Source organism: Malaclemys terrapin, chromosome 1 (genome assembly GCF_027887155.1).
Source record: "Malaclemys terrapin pileata isolate rMalTer1 chromosome 1, rMalTer1.hap1, whole genome shotgun sequence".
NCBI lineage: Eukaryota > Metazoa > Chordata > Testudines > Emydidae > Malaclemys > Malaclemys terrapin.
The window spans coordinates 97589107-97610417 of record NC_071505.1 but is presented as its reverse complement, the minus strand read 5'-3'; the positions used below and the strand labels follow the sequence as shown (position 1 = coordinate 97610417).

The window sequence follows — 21311 nt, the reverse complement described above, 5'->3', positions numbered from 1 at the left end:
GCCTGACTCATGATTTTTGAACATTTGGCACTGGCAGGGAAAAGTATACTGCAGTGTGATGGAGTCTGTACTGCAGCTATCAGTGCTCTGCCCTTTCTGGGTATGTCTAACCCTGCAGCTGGCAGCATGCCTCCCAGCCCGGGTCGATGGATTCATGCTAGTTGGCCTTGAGCTAGTGCACTAAAAGTAGCAGTGTAGATGTCCCGGCTCCAGTGTAGACTCGGGCTAGCCACCCAAGCTCAGACCAGAGGTCAGGTGGGCTTGAAAGCCCAAGCTGCCACCCAAGTCACTATGTTCACACTGCTATTTTTAGTGTATTAGCTCAAGCCCATCTAGCTTGAGTCTGTCTACCCAGGCTGGGAGGTTCACTCCCAGCTGCAGTGTAGTCAAACCCTCTGTGGCAAAACAGAGGGCTTCAGTCTCTGGGGCTGTCCATCTGGCCCCTTTCATGAGCTCTAGAGTCAAACACACACAATTTAAAAATTAAAATAGATGATGTAATGCCACAGTTCTTTACCAGCAACGATCAATTAAGTTTCACAATAGATGAACCAATATTTTAATTATTATTAATATGCCCAAATATTTACCAGGTCGGAAAGGGAAGAACAAGTTCTAGTCCAATATGTACTGGTATAATATAACTGAATCATAATTAAATACACAAAACTACATTAATTCAGCATTAAAGTTGTGATTTTATATATTTTATAAAATGGAAGTTAGGAAATGCTGAAGCCAAAGAGTGAAATCAATAGGAGTTTTGCCATTGACTTCAATGGAACCAGGATTTCACCATAAGTTACTTCAGCAACATTAACTGGCTGTGTTGTAATGTTGTATCTTCTAATTTGGTTTTTTTTCCTCATTCAGTATCTGGTGCTGAATATGTCATAAAATATATAGCCTTTAAAGTGCAGGATGTGCAACTCGGATGAATTAATGTTGCTGTCTGAACCTTCTGATAAATTCTGTCCTGCTTTATTTATCATTCAACCCAATTGAAGTCAGTGGAGATGTATGATATATAAGGCCCTGATCACTTTAATAGGACAAATCAAGTCCTTAAATTAAGCACATACTTAAGTGCTTTGCTGGTTTGGGACCTAAATGAGGACAGAATTTGGCTTAAGCACTTTCTTTTTCTGATGTTGTTCTGATTTTAATTCTTAAACCTGAATGTTGCCTTCAACAGGATTTTTTTTTATGCATTTAATGTCTTTTTTTTATTTTTTAAGAGGAGGAAAAATAAATTGACACCCGATAATGTTGGTGCCATTTAAATTGGCCTCAGACTTTGAAACTTACATCTCCTGTAGGTGAAGGGAATGAGGACAGGGTGAGTTCCAAAATTTACTGCTGTTGCTACTTGCTTGTAGATAAATTTTATGTAAGGCTGGATAATCTATTCAGAAGCACCTCTCTTTCCATTGTGGACCTGATCCTGCAGCCCTTTCACATACAATATCTCTTAACTTCAGGGGGAATTATGTAAGAGCTCCAGGGTTAGTCCCTATCATGACAATGTTGTAGCAGTGGGAAAAGACAGAAACTATTTTTTAAATGAAAGCTTTGAATCAGAAGAATATTGCAGAGTGCAGCAAAAATTGTCAAAACCCTAAAATCATGGACTCTGCAATTTTTTCGTGCCAGCAGTTTTCTTCTGTTCCTGGTTTTAAGATTGTGTTTTTTGGAGGATTGTGCTGTGCATTTTTCAGTGAAACATTTATATCCTCCCTTGTGCAAATTATCTCAGCCGCAGCAGCCGTCTGTACCAGTCTAGGCTGTTCGAGGTGGTGCATTCTAATGTCATAAAAGGGGTGGAACTTCAGTGGGCAAAAAATCTTAATAGATCCCCACTGATCTTTTTAATTTGCTTGTAAATTTTTTATCCAACCTTTCCCCTCCCCGCTTCCCACCCCAAACTTGGTCATATACTCACACCTCAGTGAATATTTCTTTCCAAGTTTCAATGTTCAGCAATTATTTGAGTCCCCTGCATGGGGGACAAAGTGTGGCAATAATTTTTAAACCATTTTTTCTCTCTGCTGTAGAACTCAAAAACAACTGAAGGAATTTTGCTCAGACTTTCATTTAAAAAAGAAAAGAAAAAAAAGGCCCTTTTGAACAGAGACCAATTTTGAAAACATTTCATTCCAAAAGAAGACTGTCCAGAATGATCTGAGCATGTGAAAACAGAGTTACAGCCAAAGCTGATTTTTTGCCTTCAAGTCAGGGGTCACTACCCAAAAAAATGCTATAAAATTTACCTACCTCACAGAGGAGTTGTGAGACTTAATTAATTAATATCAGTACAATGGTTGGAGGGATACTTCATTTCTAGGTTGCCTGTGAGCCTGCTTGTCTGTCTGCTAATCAATGAAGCAAGCAGATCAGATCATTTTCTGCATATCCCAATTTATTTTCCATATCTTGACAGAAGAAACTTGGAGAGCCACACAGTCATAGAGAAACAATGAAAGCCTTCTAATGGGCCATATTCTGTTCTCTAGATACCTAAATTGTTTGAGTGATTCTACTGCACAGTATTCTCTTTGGCTAACATCCTTTAAGGCCTAGTCCAGGTGCATAGGTTATATTTCTGTTAAACGTTTCTGATAGGATTTTAACCATTGTCTGTCAGAGCCTTGGGGCCCTACTCTGCTTTGTTACACAGACACAATTCCCACTGAAGTTAATGGGAGTTACGCCTCTGGAACTGAGGGTGGAATTTGGCTGTATGTGTTCAGTAAAAAGAAAAACAAATACTGTGCACTGGAACGTATTATTTGCCAGAAGCAACACGTCGGAATGCATCTGGTTCCTTTTCACAATACCAAAATAAGCCATCTGATTCTGAATCTGTGTTTTTCTATTAGGGTGTGACATAAGCTCCGTGTCTAATATTATCATTTATAGTACCAGTTTAAAGCTAGCAATAACAGCTTTCAAATTGATGAGGACACCTGTCCCTGAACTTTTAATATACACTGAATGGGGTTCCACATTTCCTGTAAGAGTGAATATTTAAAAATGTTGTTGATGCTCTACATACCGTACAGCAATGAAGTCCACGCTTATGGTCAGGGAGAGTGATATACACAGAACGATGTGGCCAAATGCTGGTTTTAAAATGTGTGATTCTAGAATTGTGGAAAGGTCTGGAAGGGTGTTTTTCTGTTTTTGTTTTGCTTTTCCAGTAGTGGTGTAAAGCCCTTTACCTCTTTTAAAGATGATATGAATTGTTTTGTAAAAGCAGGGCTTTGCCACAATGTCTGTGTCCAAAATTTCCCTCAACATGCACTCATGTTGTTCTCTGTGCCTTTTGGTTGCCATCTTATGCGCCATCAATAATTGGATTTCAGTGTTACTTTGTGTGGGTAGCTAATGAAGGCACAGCCCTTGGAGATGGGACAAAGGTAGGTTTGTGCCGTTGAGATTTTGCACTGCTCTGGGGACCTAAATAGCCTCCACCATAAATTTATACAGCCCTGGGATTATGGCAGGTTTTCAGGGCTGCCATTGACTGCTATGACCATGCCCTCTGCACCAGGACTTGTGAGGGGGTCGGTATAGGGTTGCTTATGATAATTGAAGTGCCTTCCCCAGAAGAATTCTCCCCTAGGCTCTTGTGGTCTTGTCTGCAACCCATATACATCACCACAGCATATAAACTTCCACAGCAGATGAACTACTGTAACAGCCAAACTAACTTGATGTTGAAAATGAATAATGAACACAAGCCTGTTCTGTCACTTTCTGTTCATGCATGATATTTTTAACTGGAAAACAAAAAGAGTTTGCCATATCCTTTTGTTTGAAAACTACCCGGGGAGAAATAAAAATTACAGTTTTAGTAGTCATCAAATTTTTCCTTCTCAGGTGATCTGGTGTCTCGAGCAATGCATCACCTCCAGCCACTCAACTCAAAGCAGCATGGCAACGGCACTCCAATGCACCACAAGCAGGGATCACTATACTGGGAACCCGAGGCTTTGTACACACTCTGTTATTTTATGCATTGTCCTCAGATGGAATGGGAAAACCCTAATGTTGAGCCTTCAAAAGTCACATTGCAGATTGAAAGGTAAGATCTGATTTGCAATATTTAATATATTTATAAAGATGTCTTATTAATAAATCAGCACTGCTGGCTAATTGACAATTACAGGCTATGCCAAATATGTTTCAGTGCAGTCCGTTTTGGTTAGGATCACCTTGAAACAAATTTTTCCCGCAATGAAGTGCTCCACTGCTGACCCAGTATATATCAAAAGTGACACCCAGTGGCAACATACAGCAGATTGGTTCCAGATGTGTATTTTGTAGAGATTTCCTTTTTCTTTCTTTGTCTCTTGGCTGTTCTGTATTTTGGAAAGGAAAATTAGAGGTTCTATTTCTAACCTAACAGGTTTGGGTTTAAATGTGTTTTTCTACAAATTAATGGGATTCGACAACGGTAATTTGGGAAGTGGAGAATGAATAGAATGTTGTATATAAAGGACAGACTGTTAAACATATTGTGCAACAACTATACTGATTGCACAGGCATGACTCATACTTACATTCAGGAGTAACCTTGGGGCTTCCATTCTCCAGGCTGGTAGGTGACGCATGATTTTTGGGAGGATGGAGATGCTGGCCGTATTGCTTTTAATACAGCTTTTGATGAAAACTAGAGAAAACAAAGGTAGAAAGAGAATGACAGGCTAGATGTCAACTCAGTGTCCTAAGAAGATGGGGAGAAGGAAACACTGCTGTAAACTCTAGATCATTCCACTGCAAAATTGAAATGAAACAATTGTGCAATTAAGAAAGGGATATTATCTACTGTTGAGGAACCAGGAACTTCTGAGTTGTAAGTCCCAGCTCTGACTCTTTTTGTGGCCTTAGGCAAATCATGAAACTCCCATGCTTTAGTTTCCTCATCTATGCCTACCTCATAAGGGTCACTTGAGGATTAATTAATGTTTGTAAAGTGCCTGAAGGTGTAAATTATTAGCATTTTCTTAACTTCTGTAGGGCTTGTCACCATGCCAGCTAAGCCAAAGTTTCAGGCTGGCCTCCACAATTGTATTTCAAAGTATGTTTGTGGAAAACTCTCATTTGCACACACAAATGGACAATTGCACATCTAATTACTTGATTGGACATTAAAATACAGAGTTTGCGTACTGTAGAACAAATTTGAAAATGTGGCCCAGAAAGGCAAAGGATGTGTGATATGCTGTCCTGACTGAAACTATTTTGTATTCATTTATAGAAAACAGCATAAGGTGGAAATTCTGGCCCTACTGAAGTCAATGGGACTTATGCCACTGACTTTAGAGGAACCAGCATTTCATCCATAGTACCTTGGTTAAACCGTGGGGCGGAGTGAGGAATCCTGTGTCGTTTTTTTTCTTGACTATGCAAGAAATTTAAACAGGGACCACTTTCAGTGTTGCCAACTCTCGACCTGTTATTATAAGCTCTGAGATATTTGGTGTTTTTCTTGCATCCCCAGCTCCTGAAGTCATGAGAATTTCAACTTTCATTTACAGTATGAAGAGAAAGTAAAATTCTAACACTCATGGTTATAGAGAAGAGCTGGAAGATGTGACCCCAGATGCTAAAAAATCAGAAGTGAAATAAAAAGAACTCCACGCTTATTTTTTTAAAATCTCAGGATTTTTCAGCCAGTCTTATGATTTTTTGGGAGGTCAGGAGCCAGGGGGGCTAACATGCATTTTGAATGCTTGGGGTTAGCAATACTGCATGGAAAGGTATTATAGTGAACAAGTTAAAGAATCTCCCTACCACTAAAAATGGCCTGATTCTACAGCCCTTACTGAGATGAGTAATACCATTGATTTCAGTGTGATTACCCATGTGAATAAGAACTGCAGGATCAGGCCCCAGTTTTGTAAGATTTCTAAAGACTTCTCAGTGTTAAATGCAAAAGGACAGAACATTTGAACAATTATCTTTTAAAATTTGTTTTCATGTTTTTTTCCCTTTTCTAAAATGGTCTGTTATATATATTATATTTTTTAGCAGTTCAAATAAATATTACATAAAACCCAAGGCAATTTTGTATTTTTAATACTCTGGCAAACTGTCTTTCTTTGCAAGGCCTGTTTAGCAACTGTGGTTAGAGCCAGAGTAAGTACTCTGTGTTGTTGCCAGAAGCTTGTGGTTAATTTTGGAAAGAGCAGAGATTCCTTCTATTGCCTAATCAAACATGCTTTAGTAGTTAGTACCAGAAAACAGAAGTGGAAGTGAGACAGAGTAAAACATATGCCCAAGTATTTTGCACTGAAGTGTGTTCTATAATATACTGTGTCAACTGTATATAACCATCTTGTGCTGCCCTACAGAAGAGATTGGTTAAGCTGACGTCTATTTAGTGCTTTGAAAAGCTTCCCTTTTAATTTGCCACTGAAGAATACCAATGGTATTCCTTATTGTGCAGTCACTCTTTATGGCTGGTGACTTATCTCTAGCATGTTCAGTTTTCATTATGTGTTTTTATGACTTCTGAGGGAATAGGATTGTTAAAACATGAGATTTTTGTATTTAACAGTTCTAATCCTTGTGCTTTAATTTATCTAGGTCCCAGATTCTCTCTTCTTCTAATGCTGTTCAATTGCTTTTATGTTGGCAAACAATAAAAAGAAAAAAAATTTAGGGCTAGATTTTTCTATCCCTTCTCTGGCCTCTTTGTTGTCACTCTGGTGGGGCAAAGGAGCGAGAAACTGAGTGGATCTGGACACAGGGAAATTTCCCTGGCATGGTGGAGTCCTCAGATGTCATGAAGTCAATGCCACTCTCTTCCCATCCCAACATAGGGGTCATGATGAGTGCAAAGAGGAATAGGAAGATGTGGCCAGAGTGCATTGTGCTCTAGCCATGATCAGCTTATGGGTGGGGTGGCCTCTTGGAAGCTGTTACTGGCTGCTCAGTTTAGAGAAGCTCCTGAACAATCTAGGGACTCGGGGAGCTGCAGCTCTGCTCCCTCCTGGCTCTTCGTGCTCCCTCCGCTGCAGAAGCTGCATGTAGCAGAGAATCTGGGTTGTAGTCTTGATTGTTATTTGTATTGCAGTAACATCTAGGACAGTGGTTCCCAAACGTTAACAACCTGTGAACCCCTTTCACTAAAATGTCAAGTTTCGCGAATCCCCTCCTAAAAATGAATATTTCCAGGAATTTTCTCCTTTACTTCAGTATAAATGATAAAAGCAGTGATCTTGGAAATATAACATTTGTTTTTATGACATGCTTATTCCACACTATTATTAATTATTATTTATCATTACAGTATTTTTATTACATTATGAAAACGGCAACACTCTTCCAAGATCTCCCTTTCGTAGCTTGTATCACTTTGAATAAGCCTGTTATAAGAAAAGGCTCCTAAGTTTCATCGAGGAGTATAAGATGTGAAACAGCCTGAAGATATTTAAGAAGCCAACTCAAAGAGTTCCTTCTTCCACAAGCATTCAGGTCTTGCGCAGTCCAGGCAAACAACGCACGTTACAACAAAGCTTAAACTTGTTCTTCATAATAATTTTAAAAACAATACTAGCTGCCTATTTAATTATGAAATCAGCAAAAAATATCCACCTCCCTTTCCATTTCTTATAAGGAGTCTTGAAGTTTAAATCTCCTCAGTGTGATAGATATGCTTGCTTTGATCTGCTTAGCTCTTGGAAGCTCAGGGGCTCCAGGCTGCTGGCCCCATGCTGCCCGGGGTCCCTAGGGACAGCTCTGTCCGCCATTAGGGGATTTTTTCCCAAGAACCCCCCATAACATTTCGTGAACCCCCAGGGGTTCATAAACCCCAGTTTGGGAACCACTGATCTAGGACACCAGCCCCGTTGTCGTTGTGCTAAGTGCTTCACAAACACATACCAAAAGATGGTGCCTTCCCCAAAGAGTTTACAATCTAGATATGTAGGACCAGATTTTACCTTTGAATAAATCTGGTCCATTGTATTTATGTAGTATTTCTCTGTACTCAAGTAGGTTTTTGTTTTTAAATGAAGTAAATGAAGATGAGTGCAGTATATTTATCTTAATAGACTATATTAACTAGAGGGGGGAAGAGTGTTGCTGACTCTCAGAGTTTTATTAGGAGTCTCCTGATGTTTGGTGGGTTTTTTCGAGTCATGGGATTATATGAGAATCTCAGTGTTTATTAGTTTAAATAAAAAAGCAAGTATCTAGCATTCATTTTGAAGAGAAAAGCTGGAAAATGTGATCTGAGTGTATCCTAAGGGCTCGAAAAACAGAAGACCAATAAATAGACCTCCACATTTGTTATTTTTCAGTCTTATGATTTTTAAGCCAACCTCATGATTTTTTGAATGTTTGAAAGGAATTGGAAATACTGGGTCAATCAATTGGCTGATTGGTTGGTTGGTAGTACCATATGAGTTGTCATCTTGGTCTTGAGTGGCCTATGCAATTAAATAAGCTATAAAAAGTGATGCATGTGCCCAATTATGGAATTTTTGCTTAAACATCTTATGTTTTATTGGAATTGTCTTTATTATATGTTAGAGGTGTGAATACAATTCAAAAACCTCATCCATCCTCTCATGGAAGGCTCTATTCTACATAATTCTTCTCCCCCTCCCTCCACCTCTGCTCTCATTTCATCCTACTCTCCCTATTGATGCCTGTGCTCTAAGTGCCCCATATGCCTTCCCACTCTCAATTTCATACCTTCTTTCATGCTAAGCCTATGTCTGTCATGGTGCACCCTTCATAGAACACCCATCCTCTCCTGATGCACCGATGGCGAATTTGAAGGCAGAGGGATGAAATTTTGAATGAAATTAACCCCATCCAGACAGCCCCCCACAGAGCCGATACACCATATATGTCCTATTTTGAGTATGGGCTTAAGTGGGACTTGACTAGCGCAAAGGCCTTGTACTGGCCTTCTGCACATAGGTAAATTTCACTCCCAGTTAACTCGCTCTCTCTACATTCAAATCCCTCCTAGAAGTATGTTTCTTTTGCAAGGCCTTCAAATGACAACAAGCCATGTATTTAAAGTATGTATAATTAAATTAATCACCCTATATATTGCATATAATAATAAAAAGCAAATGGACGGCTATTCTACTTCTCTCGTTATGTATCAGCCATGTTCTAGTTATGTTTATTTAGGAGTAGATCATGCCTGGTCCTACATGGCTGTCTGGGGAGTCAGGCCCTTTGCACCCTCTGTGTGGATGGAGTGGACTTGCCGTGGCTTCAGGCACTTGTGGGAGAGAGCAGGAGTCTCATATCAAGCAAGTGGGCAGAGGATGGGCAGTACTATGACTCTGTGCCTGCCACCTCTGATTCTGTCACGCTTATATCCGGTCTTATGGGATTTAAGTGGTGCAAAGGACTTGGGCCAGATTCTCTGGCCCACTAAGGCCACTTTGTGCTGCATAAGAGCCCAGAGAAGGTCAGTGAATGGGAGCTTTCTGCCAACAGATATCTATTGGAAGTGGCACTGCTCTTCCTGCACCCTTGATGTAAGGGAGAGAAGGAGGTGTGTTGGGGTATTCCATGGTGCGACATGGGTGGGATGGGAAGGGGAGGGGAAGAGGCCTGCTGGAATGGCACTCCACTAAACCCAATCCTACACTGGTGTAGATTAGGGCCGTTTCTCTGCAGCCCCAACTTGTGCTGATACTAGGTGTCTCTGAATCAGGGAGCCACAGCCATCTGCCTGCAGGTTGCACTCCACTCTGTCCAATCAGAGCTTGGATGGAGTGGAGAATCAAACCTTGTTTGCTGACCCTCTGCACAAGGGTGAACTGAGTAGTACTTTACAAGTACACCTCTACCCCGATATAACGCTGTCCTCGGGAGCCAACAAATCATACCGCGTTATAGATGAAACCACATTATATCGAACTTGCTTTGATCTGCTGGAGTGCGCACCCTCCCCCAGAGCGCTACTTTACCATGTTATATCCGAATTCATGTTATATCGGGTCGTGTTATATCGGGGTAGAGGTGTAGTCCCACTGAAAGCACGGACAATACTGGTGGAGTAAGGATGGTAGAATCAGTCCCTTTGTAATTGTAATCACATTTGTCTTGGTATGAATTGTCCTCTATTAAACCTGTGCTGTTTTATTGTTCCTCCTGTAGATGCTTGCTGATTATTTTGGTCAATTTGTTCCATTATTTTACCAGGGATTAAATATAGATGAGCAAAAGATGGCTCAGACCGTAATTATTGGGGGAAAAAAATTCTTTTTCTTTTTTTTTTTAAATAAAAAGATCTGTTCAACATTTGTGTTTTGCTTCTGTTATGCCTATACAAGTCTATAATGCTTCCTAAATTATTGCTAGTTCTTTAAGAACCTGAGAGGCACAGTATCTGTGTTTGCAGATTGTGCGATGTTTCTTTTTCCTAAGTAGTTCCTTACCCACTTTTTATCCGCAGCTGTATTGACAAGGTCCTCATTACTCCCTAACTCTCTCTATAGAATTTCTTTCCTCATTAACAACTCATTGAAAAAGGCAGATCAGAAGCTCAGCCATTTTAGAACCATTCATTAATTTTATTCACCAACTTACAGTGCTTCCTCTCTAATATTTCTTCTCTCCTTCTTCCGTGGGCAAGCATTAACTCATTGTACTGCTTGGTTGCCTTTGTCTTTTCCTTGCAAGCCTTAATTGACTTGCTAGGTCCTTGTTTGGTTCCTGTCCCCTTTTCAATACAGATTTTTTTTTTTTAATCCTTAAACATTGAGAAATCCCTTACAAAGCCCCATGGGTCACTTTGGTTTATTGCATTTCCACCTTCCTTCCATGCATGCTGGAATTGTAGTCTGTGGTGCATTAATGTTGATGAATGCTCCCCAAATCATTCTCAATCTGAATAATATCCCAAGCCTTGTCTACACACAAAAGTTGTATTGCTTTAAGCTATACCGGTATAGTTAAAGCAATACAACCCCTTTGCTAGTGTGGAGTAGGAATGAAATGAACAGGTATTAGACACTTTTATACTGGTTTAATTGCATCCACAGTAGGGGTTGTACAGATATAACTATTTTGGTAAAAAAGTCATGCACCTTACTGAAGCTGTGATACCAGTCCAAAATCTTTTGGCAGACCAAACCTGAGAAAAGGCCAAGAATAATGGAGCAATTGCAAATGATCAGGCACATAGATGAATAACCAACTAAATTTCCTCATAGTTTAGCTGAAAAAGTCAGATGATGAAGTCCTGGCCCTGTTGAAGTCAGTGGTAAAACCCCAGTTGACTTCAGGGAGGCTAGGATTTCACCCAGGGACTGGAAAAAGAAAGTCCTAAGTTCAGCTTTTGTATCTCTTTTTTATCCTTCCATCCTAAATACCAAGCTTTCCAATGTTTTTAATCTCTTCAAAAATAATGGTATTGGCAGCTGCCAGCAGTATGCTAGATTGCACATGTTAGGGAAAATATCTTAGGCAGTATTTGTAGCTCAGCTGTCAGACAGTATATCCTTGCAGAGCTTGTGCTGTACGCTAACTCTAATTTATCAAGCTAGACTTAAGCTGTCCTTGTGATTGCTCTATTTTTTAAAATGCAGAAAACTCTGTTAATGCAACATTAACAGGCAGAACATTCCAAGTTGTACTCCCCAAAGCAATTGTAACTCTGGTTTCTTTCAGTGTATTTATATCACTGTATAGTGTCAATTGTTACGCCAAAATATCTGTGCAGTGTATCAGAGTTACCGTTCCTATAAGAACCATTACTCTGGATCTTTGCTTTTAAAATATCAATCATTAATTGCATTAATGTAGGCTTTTAAAATGTTCTCAGTATTTTTAAAACAAAAAAGTAAAAGAGGGATTGCACATTCAAATATTGATATTTTCCCCATTCACCTGTGTAGACGGGAGCATTGAAATCTTGGTATGTTAAAAATGTAAGCTAAATTCTCCCCTCAGACAGTTCCAACTCTAGTCAAATGAGTTATACTGGCCTGCATAAGTGAGAGGAGGATTTATCCTTTAATTTAAATAAAAAATACCAGGTTGTGTGTAGACAGTATGCGATGTTCAAACATTTAAACTTCACTCCAGCTCTGATAACTGGAATCCACCACTAGCATGGACCTATGTGCCAGTATGGAGCCATGTGCCATTAACCTCATTGGTACAAGGATCCATACTATTAGATCCCAGTCTGGAATCAGGACCCACATGTCAAAAGTACTGTGCTCACTGAGGACTCACTCATTGTAACTGAAGATATAAATATGAAACATTTTGAGCACAAAAAGGTATCTGAAAATGTATTAATAATTGGAAGAACATTTTTCCATGCTCTGGTAACTCTCACAGTGGCCCATTAGCGTATTATCACATTTTCTAAATTAAAATGAACCTTTTGAGTTGAGAACAAATGTGAAAGATTTCAATTAAAAGGACCTTTTGAAAAGAAAGAAAGAAACGTTATCCCCCTAAGAATCAAGGCTTAAAATGAAAGTGGCTTCTCATTCATAACTTTAGAGTTATTGGCTCAAGACTGTAATCAAAAAGAACTTTTCTTTTAATGGCATAGGTAGAAAATTTCTTTCTTAATGATGATCTTTCTCTTTTCAGTTCTCTTGGTAACTATTTTGATTGCTTTGTTGTTTTAACTAAATAACAGTACTTAGATTCTGCCATCCAGAATTCATTGAGCAATAGCATAGGCCACGAGTGTTCCCCTTTGCAAAAACCCATCACATCTCTGCTGAATGTAGACCGTCATCTAATTAAATGTCATGATAGCCCTGGAAAGTAAGTAAATACATATTACTATCCCCATTTTACAGCTTGTGAAACTAAGGCAGGTATGTAATTAGCCCAAGGTCACAATAGGAGTCATATCTGAGCTAAGATTAGAATTTGTGAATTTCTCATTCCCAGCCTTGTACTCAAACCTCTAGTCCTCAAACCTCTAGTCCTACCCTTTCTCTAATAATTTGTCTAATAATAATCAGTGCATATATGCAGTAATGCTGTAGCTGGGTGTTTGAAGGACAGTAGCTTTTAAATACAATCCTGTAACTACAAAGACTGAAAGATACAAGTATCTTCAATTTTTCTTTAAAAACTGAGTTTTAGACCCACATCAAAATAATGAAGTATCATATTAGACTTTAGAATGCACATTTTTCATTCTCCTCTAGCTATCCATTTCGCCTGTTTTTATGTCATTTATACAGCCACAGCTAACAGTAAACAAAGAAGAAAGCTTGAGATGACATACAAGTAAGAAGGGAGTTTTAAATCTCTGAGTATGCCAGGAAACAACAAGGCAAGAACGCTGTGCAACTTGATAGCCTGTTAGTTATTTAGGAGCATCTTCAAGGCAAATTGCATATTGCAAGGAAAAGGGATTTGCTACAACACCTTATATAGCTAAAGTAACATTCTTATGAATAATTAAGAGATCCTGTGTAATATCCAGGACCCATTTTAACATTTGTTTTAGGGATTTACTGTTTTATAATTCTATCCATTCCATATTACCATTCTGGAACGTCTCAGCCCCCAGAAATAAGAAAGAGACTTGATATGTGGGAGCACTGCAGAGGAGTAGTGTCCTTGCTGTCTCTGCTCTGAAGAAAGTGTGTCGGGGAGAGAAACAGGGGTGGGGGTGGTGCAGTGTTGCCAGATCTGAGGGAGATTGGGGGAGCGGTGTGACACAGAATAGGAGAGCAGGCCAGTCAGTTGCTACACGAGGAGGAGGGAATTGCCAACTGACTAGTCCCTGCAGGTGTTCAGAAAGGAGGGAGTTAGCAGGTCACTGAGCTCTCCCAGAGGATACATATATGAAATGGAGAGCACTGGGTAGAGCTGTGTAAATAACCAGGTTTTTGGTTTGGTGGCCCAACTGAAAAAATGAAATAAAAAAAAATCATTTGGCAGCAATACAAAACAAAATTTTTGAAACATTTTCTGCAAACAGAGAAAGTAACATCCGTTTTGGTTTGAACGAAATGTAGTGTTCAACCCAAAACAAAATGTCTTGTTTAGTCTTTGGGGTTTTTCTAACCGTAACAATACGGCGAATTTGACATGAATTCATGAAATGTTTCTGTCAACCTGATCTGCACATTTTTTTGGTGAACTTTTTTTTTTTTTGCCCAGGTCTAGCACCAGGCCTCCTCAGGAGGACAAGGGGAGTTACATGTGTGGAAAGGAACATCCAAGATTGGCCTGGTGCTGGCCCCAATGCAAGGATGAATCTTGGCTCTGGAAGGTTTGCAGAGCCCTAGTGAACATATAAAATGACGTCCTGTAGTAGGACCTGACTTGGGCAACTTACTTCATTTCAGTGGGATAGCACAGGGTGTAAATCAGTGTGGGAAGGCAGCGGATCTCCACCTCCCACAAAGTTTTTCCCCAGTTGTTCTGTTGGGGAGATGGGTTGCCAGACATCTGCAGAACAGCCCAGGTTGTATTAGGCAATCTTAGCTAAGCTAGAGGGGGATGATGTTTGTCCCCATTGGCCCCACCCTCACCCAATGCAAGGCTGAGCACACTGCACACTTTGTAAAGGGATTGGGGCAGTGAACTCCTGTATGAAGAGACTCCTGTGCACTTCCCTCCCCCCCCCATGCACACAGGAGAGGAGGCAGATCTGAAGGCACAATCTACTTTTCATCACTTAGGCCCCAGAATATGTATGCTTTTGCTATAATAATAACTTAATTAAAATATATACTTAAAAAGAATAACCAGGTGACCAGTGTGATACAGGCCTGCTCTTGAATACAAAGGCGAAATAATGTAGCAGTCAAACTCTCTTCATTATAGTCTTCCCTTGCATAGTGAAGATAAACCAGTTAGGTACATTAATAATGCAATACCTGAGCATAATTGTATTTTTCTCATGATGTGATTAGGAAGTATTGTCATGTTATCTTGTAGACTACAGCTTCCCTATAACTTTGTGTTCCTCATTGTCCCTCAGTACATAAACAGTTTTAAAAGAAAACTTCACATGCTGCATAAACCCCAGTAGGGTATTTTTAGCCTATTTCAATGGACCGTTTATGATTTTCTCCTCAAAAAACAAATCCTGGTGACTCTTTCTGTATGCCATGTTATGTGTGCCCTTCATGAAAAATAATGGGTAAATTTCTTGCCTCTGTGTATGTAGTGGAACCGTCCTTTAAACAAAATCTTCTGCCAACTTCTATCAAATACTGATGCTGCCCTCTGTAGGCTTTTACTATATGAAATAGCCAATGCTCATTTTAATTTTATTTTTTTATTAAAATTTGCAAAATGTAAGTACAAGAAAGAATGAATGTAAAATATTATAGTAGTATGGTTAAAACTCCTGTAAACAGTGTTGTCTGTTTATAAATATAATGGGCTAGGTTTTCTGCTGGCTGCCATGTTTTCTAGTTGCAGCAGAGTGGGGCAGTAAGGAAGCCAGTTACATCTCCCTGATTGCATGAACAATCCTGCTGCAGTTTAGAGTAAGTTTATGATGCATTTTAGAGAGTACTGCCCTGCCCTCTTTGTGTCTTGTGATTTGTATTGGAAGGTTAGCTAAATGCAAATACCCATTTCTATGACCCAGTCTATTTTTTCCCATCTGGGTTGTAGCCTAAAATTTACAGTTTCCTTTTAATTATTTTATTTTTGCAGAATGTTTTAGATGCTGAGCATTATTATGCACCCATTGCAATTTACAAGCTTCCGATACTGTGCACCGAGTTTTGTAGCTCTGCTTTCTGATAAACTGGCCCTCCTTTATTCCTTTTCTTTGATGACACAATATTTTTGTTCCTAACGGTGCTGAACCTGCTTGCTTTCCGCAGGATTACTGCCAGTAGCTTACAGTGAGTTTTCTACTTTCAGCTGAGTGTTCAAATTTACCTGGTTGTTACTATTAGCATGGTTGGTACTACTGATCGGAGAAGACCTCAGCAACTTCCAGCTTTGTTTAAACAATCTGCCCAAAACATACTCATTTTCAAAGGCAGCAGTCTAGTTCCCACTGAGAAGGTGATGACCATCCCTTCACTCTAGGTTCTCATTTCCTTCAGTAGTTTCCAAGTGCTCGATTAGCTTCAGTCCTGCTCGTGTCCCATCTTCTCCAGCACACATGGAGCGTTCCAATCTCCCCTTGCCTTGCCGTTATTGCATGAGAGGCTAGTAGTATTTCAGAAAAGGCAGCTTTTATGGCACTCAACATGAGTTTTCTAAGTAGTCTTTGATATGTAGCCTCTGGGACATCTTTCTTGCAGTTCTCTGCCATTGATTCCAGTATGCCCCATAACTATAAATTCCTCCCCAATAAGCTGATTTTACATTGCAGGTAGATAAAGTCCCTTATAACTAGTAGGCCACAGACTGTTAAATTCTCTTGATCTTTGCACATTCTGCTGTCTGTTTGGTTAGTGATGGAATCCCCTACCATCTGTCTGTTGTTCTCAACTATTTAACATTACTAGGTCCTCTTTTCCTGGAGACAATTCCTTAGGCCCTAAGGTTTGAGGAACAAGGAGTAGTCATTCTTCCCTGCCTATTCTGGAAAGTTGGTCATCAAGGGTTTCACTTTAGAAAAAATACCGGGGGTTGGGGACTGTGGGCAAAGGTGTGTCAATATATAGAATATTATATGTGATTATATTATATCCTGCAAAGTCTGTGGGGACGTGGAAGAGCTGTAGTGGTCCCTCGCTCTCAAGTGGGGGAGGGAGGCCACTCTGCCTCACTACAGGCAGATTGCAAGTAACAGTCTCATAGGGGAGAGCTCCAGCTCCCTGGGTGGGATGAAGCACAGCAATCTTTAGCCCACAGCCACCTAGCTGGGGCAGACAGCTGCAAACAGTCTGTAGAGGGGCTTTGGCTCCCTCTGGGTGGGGCAGAGTCACAAACAGTTAGGGCTCTGGCCTGTATTCAAGGCAGAGCTGTAGCAGTCTAGAAGTCCAGGCCCTAAAGCATGGCGAGGTGGCAAACAGTTAGGACTCTTGCAGGGGTGAGCACCAGAGCAGTCTAGGGGCTCAGGCAGGGGGGTGAGCACCTCCTGGCCTATGGTGGGAAGGCTGCCATCCCAGGGGTGTCAGGGGACACGCAGGCCCACCCAACTCCACTGCGTCCCAGCCCAAGGCCCTAACAGTGGCAGGATGATCTGCCACTGGGTCAGCAGGGATTCCAGCCCCAACATGCTAACTCACACTGCGGCAGCAGGACCAGACTAGAGTCTGGTCCCCCTGGGCTACTTCCTACCACAGTCTGGGTGTAGGGTCCCGTGGTCCAAAGATCCCCTGTCTCATTGGGGTACTCGGCCGCGGGTAGCTCCAGCAATTCCTCAGGGTCCTCATCTTCCTCCCCGACAGCAGGGCATCGGTCCACTCCGGGTCTGGTCTGGGCTCTTGCAGAGGCATCTTCTAGGTTGCCAACCCACCCAGTTTGGCCAGGAGTCTTCTGGAATCAGGCTGTATCTCGCAGAGGCTATTGAAAGCAATCAGAGAGATTTTAAGCTGTTAAAAGTCCGGTGGCGCAGTGAGGCTAAGACAGGCTCCCGACTTGCCCTGGCTCCGCGCCACTCCCAGAAGTTGCCAGCATGTTCAGCAGTGGCTCCTAGGCAGAGGCACGGCCAAGGGGTCTCTGCGTGTGGCCCCCGCTTCAAGCGCCAACTCCGCAGGTCCCATTGGCTGGGAATGGGGATCCACGGCCAATGGGAGCTGCGGGGGCAGTGCCTGCAGGAAGGGGCAGCGCGCAGAGCCGCCTGGCCGCCCCTGAGCCTAGGAGCCACTGGCAGACATGCCGCTGCTTCCAGGAGCCACCCAAGGTAAGCGCTGCCCAGCCGAAGCCTGCACCCCAAACCTCCTCCCAAACCCCAACCCCCTCCCTCAGCCCTGAGCCCCCTCCCACACCCAAACTCCCTCCCAGATCCTGCACCCCAAACTCCCTACCGTACCCATACCACCTGCCTCAGCCCTGAGCCCTCTCCTGCACCCAAACTCCTTCCCAGAGCCTGCACCCCGTATCCCCTCCCACACACCCGCCCCAGCCCAGTGAAAGTGAGTGAGGGTGGGGGACAGCAAGCAATGGAGGGAGGGGGGCTGGAGTGAGTGGGGCGGGGCATCAGAGAAGGGGCAGGGCAGGCAAGGGTGTTTGGGTTTGTGCGATTATACAGTTGGCAACCCTAGCATCTGCTCCCCAGAAGAGATGTCTGGTCTCTCCTGTGGCTCAGCAGCAACTGAGTTTCAGGGCTCTGTCTCCTTTTCTACATCCTGTCCCGCCCTGATACTTCCGGTGAAGGGAGCGGGGCAGGGTGAGTTTGGCTCCGCCAGGGGAGCATAGTGGTGTCTCACACTCCAGTTCGGAGGGAGGCCACTCAGCCTCACTATAGGAGCATATAGACCTATGAAAAGTCTGCGTGGGGTAGGGGGACAAATGACACCCCTGTGGGTCATATCTGGAGGGGTCCTTTTCCTCCTTTAGCCAAGATACACTGGTTGCCTAATTGAAATAACTAGGGGAGCCAGATCTGCTGATGAGAGGCTCTACTGCCTTCCTTAAATGTCCTGTTCAGCCCCAGGTATATCTTTGTCTCATGTAGATAATCTAGTTCAACAATCCTAGCCTTGAGGGGCTAATGCTTGAACCCCGGAGTGCCTTATTCATGATGCAATAAACTGGGAGTTCTTTATACTGACTAAATTGCTACTGGCTTGCTGGCTCCACCGGCCATATTGTACTAACCCTCCCTGATCCTAAGTCATTGTTTGGTAACTTTATCTATCACCTTGTTACCTGGTCTGTTTTGACTAGGTTTAAACAAAATGTCAAGATCTGTGGTGCTTTTCAACTTTCTTTACATCAGGTGAACTATCACGGAGCTCCCCTAGGCCAACTCCTTGCTCCGTTTGCTCCCTCAGCTATCTATCATTCGTTAACTTCCTGGATTGGGAGGTTTAAAGGCCAAACCACAGCCCCTCTCTGTGCTCAGCCACAAGCACACATGCTAATCAACACACTTGTAATACAGCCAAATGTTTTTACAATATTCCCAGCAGCTTTTCTTTAAAGCAGCCAGCAGTTGTAGTCATACAGGCACTCTCCCAGCTCTGACCACCACTGCTACTGTCACTACAAATTAGGTGGTTCATGGAACGATCTTCTCGTGGAAGCCTGGGAGAATGCATTCTTTTCTCATTAGCTCCTCTGGGATTCAATGGGAAGATCTCGAGGATGCAAACGCCCCAAAAACAAATAGTCCCTCATCTGGAGGGTGACAGAGATTCATTTTAAAAAAAATGAAAATGGCAAGTCAGCAAATGAATAATTTAGGAGGAGATTTTCAAAAGGGTCTGAAGGATTTAGGAGCATCATGCCCCATTGAAATTCACTGGCACCTGGGCTCCTAAATCTATTAGGCACTTTTGAAAACCTCTCTGTTAAAGAATATGAATGTCAGAGTTGTACAAAGAAAAGTCTTCAAAAGAAGAATAAATGGTATAATATTACTAAAAGCTGTGAATGTGAAAAAAATGTTCCAAAGGCTCAACGTCCTATTAAATCAGGTGTCCCCAGGTGGGTACGGAGTAAGGTTGTGTATGTAAAATTTAAAGTATTTGCCCAGTGGGCACCTAACTCAGTCAAATGGGCTTTTTTAACCCTGCTGTGAAAAGGGAGTACGGAGGGAGGGGTAAGCAAGGAAAAAGAACACCAAATGAAAGGGGGAGAGTGAAAGAAGAAAGGAAGTCATGCAATTCTTGATTAGTTCCTCAACCTACTTGTCCATCCCTGGCCACCAGAAGTCTTGTCGCAGTTGTGTTTTGGTTAGACCCATCCCTAAATGTCCTTCATGTTCCAAGTGAATCAAGCAATCTCTCAGGGTATGATTACACTACCCGCCGGATCGGCGGGCAGCAGTCGATCCAGTGGGGGTCGATTTATCGCAGCTAGTCTAGTCTAGACGCAATAAATCGACCCCCGAGCGCTCTCCCATCAACTCCTGTACTCCACCGTCGCGAGAGGCGCAGACGGAGTTGACGGGAGAGCGGCAGCAGTCAACTCGCCGCAGTGAAGATACCGCGGTGAGTAGGTCTAAGTACGTCGACTTCAGCTATGTTATTCACAAGTGTAGGCACAAGACGGTGAGTTCTCAAAATCCATTCCTTTGCAAGGGACAATTCACATGATGTACATCTATATGGTTGCAAATGTGCTGGTGTCATTGTCTTGTAGGGCCATCCATTGACTATGTAACTCTTTAGGTCCTAAAGTACCTTGTCTTCTCTCACAGCTGTTGCCCACTCTGAGGTTGTGATCACTCTGATAGTGATGATTGACATATAGCAGTAGGAATTGCACCATCACTCGTTCCTGCCTCTCCAGGTATTAAGAGAAGTGTGAGACAAGGGAGACTGCTTAAAAGATTGGAAGACTCTGTTACCAGACTCAAGTGACAGTTGGGAAGTGATGGTTTAAAGTCTTATGATAGTGATTCTAAAGGGGAAGGGTGTGTTGTATGTAGCTAGGTGCAGATAGCTAACCCAATTTGTAAATTTGTTGCTAGGTAGTTTCTGTAGCTTTGAGTCCAGTAACTACAATTCCCAGGAGGAACCAGGGGAGGTAGAGGGAAAGGAGAAGAATGTCCGCTCCGTGAAAGAGTGAGAGGAATAAACCTTACCTTTGCTGTTACTAAATTTCCCAAGTCTTCCTCAAAGAGGTTTAGGTATAAAAGCACAGTCAACTCCTGGTAGAACGGCGGGCTGAATACACTTTCTGGAAACGGGAGTTGCACATGTTTTGTCCCTGTCTACACTAGTGCACAAACCATGTTCAAACATGGCTGGGGTGGGGGGACCAGAGGAGTACTGTGTTTGACACCAGCTGTTAACTATTCCTAGCATACACACAGCCTTGTTATATAATAGTTTTATAATAGTAAAAAGAAAATCCATGTCCTCACTGGTGCTAGGCCCAATTTAGACTGTAATGTCCACGTCGCTTTAGTAGAGGTGGTGAGAAATTGAAAAGCTGAATGAAAACAACATGTTACAGAAGGGGTTTGGGCCAAATGGCAACTGACTTTTGAGCATATGATTTAAAAAAAATACATGACACAGTAGCAGGTAATTTCCTCCGGTTTTCATGCCCTGTATTTATAATAGATTTAATTTGAACAGTAGTAGACTTTTAAAAATATGATCTGTGAAGCAACCCTCAGATACCTCAAAAATACAGTAGGGTCAGTGGTACTCAGCCTTCAACAATGTACAAGCCATGTCATCATTGAGCTGCAGAGAGCCACAAAATAATAATCTGGTGAGATTCTGACATTGCATCAGTCTGAG

The 21311-nt window shown here is 41.9% G+C and overlaps 1 protein-coding gene across 4 annotated transcripts in view; it reads left to right on the top strand.

Moving 5' to 3' along the window:
• ABTB3 (ankyrin repeat and BTB domain containing 3) overlaps positions 1–21311 on the top strand; it is a 282735-nt gene that overhangs the window by 190492 nt on the left and 70932 nt on the right. For all 4 annotated transcript variants that reach the window (XM_054032688.1, XM_054032669.1, XM_054032679.1 and 1 more), the window contains exon 3: positions 3883–4087. In XM_054032688.1, the coding sequence (XP_053888663.1) occupies positions 3883–4087 (205 nt within the window). The remainder of the gene's footprint in view (positions 1–3882; positions 4088–21311) is intronic.